Raw genomic sequence first — 12,127 nt, 5'->3', positions numbered from 1 at the left:
ATTTGTGACGATGTGTGACGAAGGGGGGGGGGGGTTGAGAAATGTGACGTCACGTCAAAATGCGCAACTTTAAATAAATATGACAACACGTTCTACTAAATTAAACAGACTTTTTAATAAATGTTTTCTCCTACAACATCAGAGTGCAGCGCCAGATTAAATACGCACTACAATGACAATAGTTTAAAGCGATTTTAAGCATGTTTTATATATATTTTGGGGGGGGGGCAGAGTTTGTGACGTCATATTTGAGGGGGGGGGGTCTGACTTTTTGTGACGCTGTGTGACTAGGGGTGGTGGGGGGGTCAAAAATCGTCCAAAATCGCGTGACGTCATTTATGGACGGCCCCTTATTTTACCAGGTGAAGCCCCACAGGGCTATGTAGCGGTTTATAATCGCGTGGAAATTTAGAGCAGCAGTCAAATACTCTAAACGCGTATTGATGTTGATTCTACATTAACCTATTGGCGGTGAACCGGATGGTGCACAGTATACATTTTTGTTTCACAATTTTCACTATTAATGAATCAATTTCCCGCGATTCGCAACCCTGGTCAGAAAATCTTACGGGGCTGGTGGCTCGTCACAATCAGTTCTCGTGATGTTGAAGCAGTCGGAAGACGAATGTCTGTAAAAAAAATAATAATACCGTTTTTTTATGAGGACCGGTGTGTTATGCTGCATCGGTGTCCCGCCAATCATTTAAAATGTCTACAGAAGTTTCGCGCAACCACGGGGAGAGGGAGAGAGACACGCAGATTCCACATATACAGCAGCAGGCGTCAGGATCGGGATCGAACCCACGACCTCCTGCCTCCCGGGCGAGGTAGTTAACATCTCCTAGCCACCTCGGCCAGCGGACGAACGCACGGTTAGGCAAAGGCAGATCGCGCCATCACGGGATTCCGTTTCAGCGTTTCACGTTTGCTGAGAGAGCGTTAACCGTTCCGACTGCTGTCACTCGACGTTGTGTCTGCCCCGTCCCTTTGAACAAGGTCACAGGGACTGCCTTTGAAAACAGGTTAGTACAGCAGCTTTGACATATACAAAATAAATATCATTGACTTCACTGGGGTGGAATTTGAAACATTTTGAGAACCGGGTATTTTCGGTTTGTAATCGGTCCACGGATGGTCATCGTTTTGAAACAAATAAGAAATGGAAGGCAACGGAGCGTGATTTTTAACCCGAGTGATTTGTTACTGTTTTCAGTGGAATGGGAAAGTCGGTGGCGGTGGCGGTGGGCCTCGTTAAAACATCGCAACGTTGGGCAGCCAACGTTGGGCCGAGCGTTCCGACTCAACCTTCGCTGTGGTTTGACCTCGAATTCATAGAGAGCGCGAGGGCTGTCCCTGTGTTCTTTTGCGTGGCGTGTCAGAATGCACTGTCCTGTCTGTCAACGCGCTAAATAGTTGGGAGTGCAAGCGAGGTCTTGCGAAACTAAAGCAAACACAGAACCGTAAATGCGACTGCCAGTGTGGGCGTGCAACTTATTTGCACTGTTGGTTAGAAACTTTCTGCTTTGCCCCGTTTTATAGTGGCTAGACTCTGGCTTTATGGGTTGTAGTGAGTTCAGTTGGCGTACGTACATACGTACGTGTGTTGAACTTTTTTTCCAACCGGACGTAGGCTGTGACTTTTATAAGCGTGCCTCCATGTTTCAGTTCAGTTTTAGTATTTCCCTGTGAGCCAAGAAGCTCTTAAGTGCTTTCCCTAATAACTGAACTGAACTAAACACCAGACACCGTTTCCGTGACAGACGTGACACGTCAGCGGAGAATAAATGAATAAAAAAAGTATATGAATATAAAAATGCCCATTAAGGAATCAAAAAAGTGCAACACTCATTTTTTATCTCCAATAAAAATTAAAATATATATAAAATATATAAATGCGCCATGAATCAATGACGACATTGCACCGAGAAAAAACACAGCATCGTTAACAAAAAAGAGAGAGAGAGATTAGAGCAGACGAGGCTGAAAGCCGACAAAAGAGGTCACTAACGGGCAAAGCGATGTCCAAACGTCGCCGGGGTTATGTATATGGTGGCAGCAGCAGCAGCAGCTCGGCAGGAGTTCGCTGGAAATCAGTGACTTAAAGTGGCCCCAGCGAAGGCAGTGAATGTCGATCTAATCTTGCGTGCACGTGTCGATCCACTCGCAGCGTGTACGATGGCTCTGACCCTCGGGAGGATGGTAGGATGTTGTCAGGACAAGGTGTGGCAAGAGTGCGTAGAGTCAGCAGCAGTGATCACAAGGCCATAGCTCGTAAGCATAAAACGCAATCAATGAATCGATGCATTGTTATATCTCGTTCTCCCTCTCTCTCTCTCGCCTTATGGATAGAGTCACCACCCCCTCCTCCCCCACAATAGCAATGTGGAATTTCCACCACTGAGCTCCTTCAAGTGGCAATTAGTCGAACTGTCAATTTGTCCAGGGTAATGGGTGAAGGAGGAGTGGTCCGGGTTAAACACAGAGACACACAATGCAAAGTGAATGTTAAATGGGAATGCAAAAACGCGTGTGTACTATTTACCTAAGTGCGTACTATTTACCTAAGTGTGTACTATTTACCTGTGTACTATTTACCTAAGTGTGTACTATTTACCTGTATGTGTACTATTTACCCAAGTGTGTACTATTTACCTGTATGTGTACTATTTACCTGATTGTGTACTATTTACCTGTATGTGTACTATTTACCTGTATGTGTACTATTTACCTAAGTGTGTACTATTTACCTTTGTACTATTTACCTGTATGTGTACTATTTACATGATTGTGTTCTATTTACCTGTGTACTATTTACCTAAGTGTGTACTATTTACCTGTATGTGTACTATTTACCTGTATATGTACTATTTACCTAAGTGTGTACTATTTACTTGTATGTGTACTATTTACCTGATTGTGTACTATTTACCTGATTGTGTACTATTTACCTGATAGTGTACTATTTACCTGATTGTGTACTATTTACCTGTATGTGTACTATTTACCTGATTGTGTACTATTTACCTGTATGTGTACTATTTACCTGTATGTGTACTATTTACCTAAGTGTGTACTATTTACCTGTATATGTACTATTTACCTAAGTGTGTACTATTTACCTGATTGTGTACTATTTACCTACGTCGAACAGGGGGTTGAACAGGGGTGAAGACACGGGCTACATTGTGCGTCTGCTTTTACTGCTTTTGGTAGTAAAAGCCGGCACAACGAAGCTGTTCACTTCCAACGACTTTGCAAGTTTGAAGTGGCCCACCGCGTCGCTGACCGTTGACAAGTGATGAGCAGACGAGAGTTAAACATTTGGTTTTATCTTTTTTTTCACCGCAAGCACAGTGCAAGCGCAGTTTGATCTGCAACCCGGGGTAATCCAACCACACGGGTAGTTGAGAGTTGTCCTGTACGTACGGAGGGAAGTGCTCATTTAAGCAGGGAGGATGGTCTCAAGAGTTGGCTTTAAATCGGAAACGCTTCCGCCATCAATCGAGATACCTTGATGAAATTAGCAATGGCTGATTACATTTTGATTTAAAGCTTTCGTGACTGCAGGGATTCATATTATTGGTTCTTTCGGTAAAGTCACGTGGAAGGGAAACAATAAAATAAATTTGTTTTTATTCTTTTATATTTTCATTATTTTATTGTTTCCCTTTTACGTGACTTTACCGAAAGAACCAAGAAAATTATTGATTAGTTATGACCATCAGTGGCAGCCCCTCACTAGGGGCAGGTACGTACGTATGTATGTTGAACTTCTTTCACACCGTACGTTGCCAACCGGGCTAATCCGAGGTGCAGGGGAAGGACAACAAACTGAACACACAAAAAAAATCTGTTCTCAAGAAATTAGTTTGGAAATCTAGATGATTTAAACGTGCACAGCTCCAGTGGCTTCCCAATATCAGAAGGAAGAGCGTTCCAGACGGCCGCAGAAGCGCATCCAAAAGCGCGCGATGCAGTGACCGTCTTTGTTTGATGGCGAGCCGAAAGCCGCTGCCGCTGCGAGGATGACCGGAATTGTCGTGATGATTAATGGTTTACGTTCCCTGGGGCCAGACCCCACTCCGCCTGCCCTGCTACCCCAGCCCAGCAACCTTCTGTGTCCAACCAATAAATATTTAACAAAAACGTAACTTTTTTTTTATTTTTACCAGGTAAGGCCCCACTGAACGACATAGCTCTTTTTCAGAAGCGACCTGGCTATCACAAACGACAGCTCAACGAAGTGGGCTTATCATCGTGTGGAAATTCATAGCGGATAAATACTCTGAGCGCGTGATGTTTGTTATTAATGCGGAGGGAACAAAACCGAGGACCCGGAGATAAATCCACGCGACCACAGAGAGAGAGAGAGACGCAAACTCCAAATATACAGCAGCAGCAGGCATCAGCGTTGGGATCGAACCCACGACCTCCTGTATACCAGGCGAGGTAGTTAACATCTCCTAGCCACCGCAGCGCCCCTGATATCGTGCCCCACCTATACATATAGTACCACACCTATGGATATATTTACCCACCGACCACTAATGACGACCATAAAGTGGTATTGTATATATGTGCAAGGCGTGCCCCAAAAGTAATGCCTCCCAATATATTTTTTGACAATATTATGCATTGAGCGAATGCAGAGTTTTAGTTATCATTTCACGGGAATGTCACTAACACACTAAGCTCTTGGTCAACACAAGTGTCTCCACCACCTTTTCGTCATGCACCTCTGCCAACAGTGGCAGATCCAAAGCGGAAGGGAGGGAGGGACGGGGTGTGGGCACAATGGGGGCCTTGTTTAGAGAGCTTGAAACGTCAAGAAACGGCGCCTCTTGGGAAGTTTCAAGATCCGCCTATGTGGAAACAGGGTCGGCATTCTGTCACGGTGAATTGATCCATCGGCGGCATCGCACGGTCGTCTGCGAACTTCATCCCGCGTCGCAGCGTCATTTTCTGAATGTTTGCCAAACGCTTTGGTCGTCCGTCAAAGCACAGGACTGAATGGATGAGAATGCGAGCGGGCGAGGTCTGGGTTGTACGGGGGGGTATAATCGGGTGCCGGGGCAGTCGACGCGACTTCAGTGTTTTCAGGGCCTTGCTTGTGGTCTGGTATCTCCGTAGTCCAACGCTGCCATGGCCTGGCTTTGTCAGGAGGGCCGCCACCATCTGACAAATGTCCACGGCATATCTAGAGATCAGCGTTCTTTACTGCAGCCTGCACCCCTTTGATTCTCGATCGTTACAAACATGGATAATAAATACACGGTGTTCGATGAAGCGAAGTAAGTTGTTACTGACGTGCCCGTGTTTAATTCGTGTTTTCGATTATTTACCTTCGAAAAAAAGCTGGCCCCATCTCGCACCTCCAGAAAGGGCATCTCGCACCCCCAGGCGGTGCGTGCAGCCCAGGCTAGGAACCACTGTCTTAAACGTTCTAATAAAAAAAATACTTTTTTGATAACAAAACTAAAAAAATAAGCATTGCTGTTTCGGTCATCCGCAATAATAATTGAGGGGCATAGAGTGCTCTGGCGTAGTCGTCACACCGCCCCATCACAGCGGCCTTGACAGGACGCGCTCACAGCAACTTGCCCCAAAGTGCTGTCCAAAGGCTACGCGAGAGATCCTTGTTTCTGGTCTGCCTTAACTCTCTCCGTCGCTTCTCCTCCAGCGATGCTGTGCTGCCTCTGGTGCTACCCACACGGCTGCTGCGGCTACGTGAGGTCAGGGGGCGCCCTGTACATTGTGCACGAGCAGGGGAACTCTGGGGGGGTTCAGGCCTACAACTACGAAGGCGGAGGGGAAGAGGATATGGTAAGATGCTCACTCGTGCGTCCATCTGTTTAGATGGATGTACGTAATCGTGCATGTTGAACTTCTTTCACACCGTACGTAGCCAGCCGTGCTAATCGGAGGTGCGGGGGAAGGAGCAGCAGACTAAACACACACACGAAATAATATAGGATACATTCGCGCCTTACCCCACTGAGCTATGTAGTAAAATAAAAAAAGAGATTTATATTTTAGGTTATTCTTCTTCCTCTTTCCATATGTCACTCGGTTTTTAGTTTGAGGAAATGGAAAAGCGAAATTTCGGGGGGTTTTTTCATCCCTTTCCATTTGTTACTTTTGGCGTAAAAGTCACCAGATGACAGAGAATCTTATTCTCACTCTGTTCGCATTCATTAATAATAATTGACACTTATAAAAGTGCGTTTCACCCAGAGGTCGCAAGGCGCTGCGCAGAGCTAAAAGCAAGCAAGTAAGTAACTCGCGCAATTCTGAAACCTAAAATAAGCAACGCAGGCTCACGATTGAACCACGGATACAAATACACCCCACACTCCCAAAACACGTAACAGCATTCACAAGGAGAAAAGGCCTTTAAGAAAAAAATGTCTTAAGGTGGTGATTTAAATTTTCAAAGGTTGCTCAGGACCCCCCTCCGCCCATCTCCTCCTCTCTGTGCCCCCATAGTGTAACTCTGGGTAGTGACTGCAATGCATTATCCAACTTCGTTGAGCAACCGGTAAATGTGGAGGGCCTTGTCTTTAGACGCGCACCGCCCGGCTTAACTTTGCGTAGCATCATACATGTTGCTGTAGCCCACATAGTAAGGATATTAGCTGGACCGTCTGATTATTTCATTTAATCGATTACTCGAGAAAATCACATTAAAATATTAAAATTAAGAATCGACGTTTTCCCCTTCCTGGCAATAAAACAGGTGTTACTATGTTCCGACATCAAATAGATACCTTCATCAAGGAATCAAGTCTATATTAACGACCACACGTACATGCATACAAACACGTTCTGATTCTATAGGCATTGTCTTTGAAACTGATTGTCCTACACCAGAGACAGCCTTCTGCATGGCCTAGTCTCACCAGTGTCAGACCTTGAAACGCTAAAAGGTGAGCAGTACAAGGACAAGGCATTTATTATCAGAGCATATTTGCACGTTCACCACGAGTACGTGTGGTTACTGCAGACTCGATCCCTGTTTGGTATTTGAACATCTTAACGCCTCCTGTGTTATTGTCAGAAAGGGTAAAACCTCTTCTTATTTTTCAGAGCCCTGTGACTGTTTTCATAGGTAGATATGAAAACAGTCACAACTCTCCACTGTCTGGGGTACTGGGGTGGCCCCAGGGTTGGAAGGGGGAAACCAGAAACAGAGGTAATACAAAACATTGGGGCGATAAACACGCAATCGTTACTCTAGGTTCGTACAATTGCGGAGAATGTGCCAGTCTGTTTTTATTGCGTCATTAATTGGTTAGCTGCTTGCTGACGTTGATAAGTCACGAAAAATAATTTTTGATCCCATGAAATTGTTGTTCGGGGGGGGGGGGGGGAAATATACATTAACCGTTTAGTTTACGAACTTAGGCCGCACAAAAGTTTCCATCGAGATGCGCCAAATGTGACGACTATTCTACGATTGAAAACGAAAATGTTGAAATTGAGGACACCCCAAACAAAATTTCAGGCCCACAGGGAGAGTATGACACAAAGCGCTATTAAGCTGAGATTTCTTTCACTAATATATTTCTATATAGAGACATCCAAATAGGAACGTTGTCTCACTCGCGCAGACAATTGGAGCCAAACGTGCCATCCTTTTTTCGTATTGCAGAGCCGAGGTGAACAAAAGTTACGCATCTGGACGTTTTGTAGAACATTTCGGAACAGTGTGAATGGACATTCTGCAAATCCACCATCTGTGGGGTTACGAATCATCATCAATCATCGGCCACGCTCAAATCCATCGCGATGTCATCTCTCCATCTCCTTGGTATCTGAACAAGTTTTCAAATTCAGACCTCACGACAGCCCCACTTTATGGGGGGGAGGGGCAAGCGAGGGTGGGGCAGGCGGGGGGAGGGGAAGCGGGGGGGGGGGCTTGTAACAGTTTTGCTCATCACCATCTCAGATGCACATTAACAAATTAACAAAGTAATAATCTCGAGCTCTAAAGCTCGCGGCCATCGCTGCAGTGAACGACGCCGTGTGGGACCCTGACACATTTCGCAGGGGATGAGGATGAACCTGCTGGCAATCGGCGCTCAGGGGAAGAACGGCTCGAGCTGGGCCGGCGGCAAGGACGCCGAAGGCGCCGCCTACACCAAGTCCACCACCCTGCGCGCCAGCTCGGCGGCGGAGTCCTCTCACGCCGCCGCCGCCGCCACCGCCGCCGCCGCGGGAGAGACGGCCGCCGCTTCTCACGAGGTTAAAGAGTCCTTCACGGCGAGCTTCAGCCACACGACCTCCGGCGCGGCGCACGACAGCGCCGGCACGCGGTCGCACGGCGGACGGTCCGCCGGCTCGGCGGGCGACGCGGCGGTCGGCGGGAGCGACGCCTGGGCAGCGGCCGGCGGCGGCGGCGGCAGCGGCGTCGTCAGCCACGTGGCGACGCATACGGAGGTGGGCAGCGCCAGCAGCAGCAGCAGCGGCGGCCGGGGCATCGCGATGGACTCGCGAGTGAACGGGGCGTTTCGCGTGCCGGCGGGCGGAGCGACAGGGGGCATCGTTCTGGAGACCGACGGCCGCGTCTACCTCGGGAGGACTTCGACCCTCGGCTACCCGAGGGCGAGCGGCTACGGCGGTCAAGCGATCGGCCGAGAGTCCGTCAGCATGGGGAGGGGCATCACCCGCAGGGAAGTACCTCCACCCGCCGCCGTCGCAGGACCCGCCTGGCTGCAGCATCACACCCTTCCCAAGCTCCTGAGCACGAAGGCGACGGCGGACGTCAGGCAGTTCGTTGCGGAGGTGAGAGCACGCGTTGACTTTTATCTTGTCCGTCGTCCGTCAGCTTTGGGTGAACCCCGAGCCGGTCGCGTCACAATGACACACGCTGGGATTCAAGCGGACCTGCGTTACCCAATCCGAGTTCAATGTGATGTTTATGCAAACCTTGGGTGCGTTATCCAGATTCGTGGATGATGTTGTTACGGACTGCTGTATTGCTCTGCGACGCGTTTTAGGGTTGTACCGTAGGCTGTCACGGCGTGGTGTCTGATGAAGCTCTGAGCACTCGGAGGAAAACGGTGGACAATACGCACGTGGTACAACTCGAAATCGCATAAGAGAGCTGTGTTTTATAGTTGTTAATTTTATGATAGCTTTCAGGATCCTTGAACCATATTGCGGTGACGAGATATTATCTTCCTCGCCTGGTACGCAGGAGGTCGTGGGTTCGATCCTGACCCTGACAATGCCCGTTTAATAGTTTGGAATTTGCGTGTTGCCCTCCACGTTAAGAAAACGTGCCTTTCGATTATTTTGCTGCTGCTATAAATTTCCACGTGGTGATGATGTCAGCCACATCGATGAGCTATCATGTGTGGCCAGGTCGCCTCTGAAAACAAGCTAATAGCTAGGCGGGCTTTACCCGGCGAAGTCAAACTTCAATGCGTCTGCTCAAAATGAGCTCGGGAGCGGCGCGCATCTATCCTGCCAACCCTGGGGGCAGTGGTGGAAAGTTTAAATACCCGTGGCAGGTGCCACTGACCCTCACCACGGATCACACAAGGGCGGGCTGCGTGCGGGCCCGAACCACAGCACTCCCCTACGCACCGCGCCACCCGTAGTCGGTGCTCAACTACGGGCACGTGGCCCTGTTGGCTGTAAGGCTCGACCCGGAGGGGATCTCTGTGTCTGTGTGTGCGTGTAGGCTCTGGAGTGGGCGGATAAAGACCCCGCAGTGCCCACGTTTGACGGGCTGCTCGTTTTTTGCCACGAGGGCGACCGCGAGGATGACCACTCTTTCAGCCCCTGCATCAGCACGGCCAACTTGGCGGAGCAGGAGGCACAGTTCCGGCCCGTCTTCAACCCGCCGCCCGGCTCCTACGGCTCCCGCGGCTCCCCGATCTCGCGGGCCGCCACCCCTGCGGCGGCTTCTCCCAGCAGGCAACTCCCATAGGTCTCCTATCTCCCCCCCCCCCAACTCATCCAGCTCAGATGCCCCTAGCTCAGTGTTTAGCCCGTGGACCACCCCGGCCACTGACCCCTGGCGGCAAAATGCATTCGCTTATCTCTAAATACCAGGAATACAAAGTGATTCGTATTACGGAAACATAACAAATATTTTTATACTCTTTGGTTTTATTCGGTAAAGTCACGTGGGTAAAATAAAAGAAAACAATTAAATCACGACGTTCCGGGGGCAACACAAGCTTCCGTCTTCAGGTGGAACAGTCACAGCAGAATATCTGTGTCAAGTGCACAATTCCGAGACGACTTGGATCATATATAGGTCAGGGGGGGGGCGGGGAGCCAGAAAGGAACGTGGGCAGGTGGGAGGGCTGAATTGAGCCGCCTTTTGTTAAACTGCAGGGGGTTCCGGGGGAGGGGTGGTGCACTGCACAAAAGCGGGTAAACAACCCTTTTTTTACATGCAGTTATACTTTTTTTAGGGGGGGCCGGGGGGCATTTAGATATTAGGGTAGTTTAATCAGGGTAGTTTAGCTCACGTCATTCAATAAATTGCTTTATATTATTAATTAACGTCAAAAACTTTTACTTAACGCGGACCACCTGGAGGAGCATCCCGGGCCACTCACGCTGGTGGTCCGGGGACCGCACTTTGAGAACCACTGCTACAGCGCCTTCTCCAAACTGCCCCCCCCCCCCCCCACTGAGCTTCCAGCTCCTTCCCTCTCAGCTCCTCGCTCTCCCCTAGCTCCTTCCTCGCTTCCCGAGTGCCCCACTTCCAACCCCCCCCCGCCCCCCGATCACTGTTTTTATACACACGGAGCGAGCGAGTGAGCAGCGCACTATAATTGTTCGGGTGACTTGGGTGTGGAAATACGACGTCAAGTTAACCTGCACGAGGCGTCGGCAAATGGGCGATTGTGACTGGTTCCGACGCCGTGTTGGCGGGCTGGTGTGGTGACGGTGTTTTTGGTCAGGTTTTACAGTTGAGGGTTGGGATGTTTTTATTTGACCCTGGAGCGAAACAAAGTCAAAGTCTATTCCCATGAACCAATTTTTCTGGTTCGAAACACAGGCGTCCTTGCCCGCACCTCAGATTAGCATGGTTGGCTCTGTACGATTATTTCTCTACCGACAGCGCGTGTGGCGTGCAAGTATTGCAAAGATAAAGTCATGCGCGTGAAATGTAAAACTAAAACTCCAATGCCAGGATAATGTTATTAATGCAGTAGAGGTCAGATCGTCACACTTTTGACACCACTATCCAGGTTAACTGTCCCGTGACAATTTACAAATTATATTTAACGGCATTTTAAAAAAAGAATCCCAAATACAAGTAGCAACAAAGGTCATGGTCCGGGATTAACTCAGCCCATCATCATCCCTCCTGAAAGTTGGAAAAATACCGCTGAGTTGTAGCGCGCGTGTTCAGGGAGCTGCTTCAGTTGCTGAACATGGGAGCACAAGCCAGAAAACCTACCGCGGAAGTTATCACCACCAAGGTAGTTGTCCTCGGGTTAAACTGAACTCACTGTGGGAATGTGGAACTTCTACCACGTGCTCAGGGCCATATATGCAAATTAGCATTAGCCGCATGCTCGTTTGAGCAGTGGGATTTCTTCCTTGACTTATTGACATGGGGACCGGCGTGGCCATTTGGGGCTGGTTAATGGTTTGCATAAAAGACCCCGAGTGGAATTTTTCATCTTGGTTTGTCTTTGCCATCTGAACAATGGGGGGGGGGGGGGGGTAACATTGATACGTTTTTTTTTCTGGAAGCAAGCCACTTTGCCTAAACTTCAGCCGAGGAACCTCTTTGCAGTGGCATTTACAAATAAAAACTTCCGTCGAGATGTGATTGGATTGAAGCACTGGCCTGGTCGTATCGGAGGACGTATATCCTCCTCCCTAAAATGTTCCACGCGGGGGCTTGCCAAGTAACCCAACTTCTCGACCAAACGCTGCAGCGAAAATAGCGCGGTGCACAATTGACTTCCCGGCCAGGGCGCTGGAATACATCTCAATGAAAACCTCAACATTTTATCAAGAGAATATTTTATATTTTTTAAAACTCGTGTCAGTAAATGTTTTTACATTTTCTCTTCAAATATACGCTGGAGTTTTCACCTCATGGCTCCAGTGTGGTGTCTTGTGAATTATGTGCGTGTGTCATGTGACC

The 12,127-nt window shown here is 48.7% G+C and overlaps 1 protein-coding gene across 1 annotated transcript in view; it reads left to right on the top strand.

The window, feature by feature from the left end:
- Nucleotides 1-12,081, top strand: part of LOC116950101 (B-cadherin-like) — a 45,675-nt gene extending 33,594 nt beyond the window's left edge. Inside the window, exons 13-15 of the mRNA XM_032967549.2 lie at nt 5,681-5,823; nt 8,050-8,784; nt 9,689-12,081. Of these exons, the coding sequence (XP_032823440.2) occupies nt 5,681-5,823; nt 8,050-8,784; nt 9,689-9,937 (1,127 nt within the window). The 3' untranslated portion in view covers nt 9,938-12,081. The remainder of the gene's footprint in view (nt 1-5,680; nt 5,824-8,049; nt 8,785-9,688) is intronic.
- The last annotated feature ends 46 nt before the right edge of the window (nt 12,082-12,127 follow it).

This window comes from Petromyzon marinus, chromosome 38 (genome assembly GCF_048934315.1).
Source record: "Petromyzon marinus isolate PM22_M1 ecotype Great Lakes invasive population chromosome 38, UKy_Petmar_22M1.pri1.0, whole genome shotgun sequence".
NCBI lineage: Eukaryota > Metazoa > Chordata > Hyperoartia > Petromyzontiformes > Petromyzontidae > Petromyzon > Petromyzon marinus.
The sequence above is the reverse complement of the archived record's forward strand: the minus strand, read 5'-3'. Positions and strand labels throughout refer to the sequence as shown.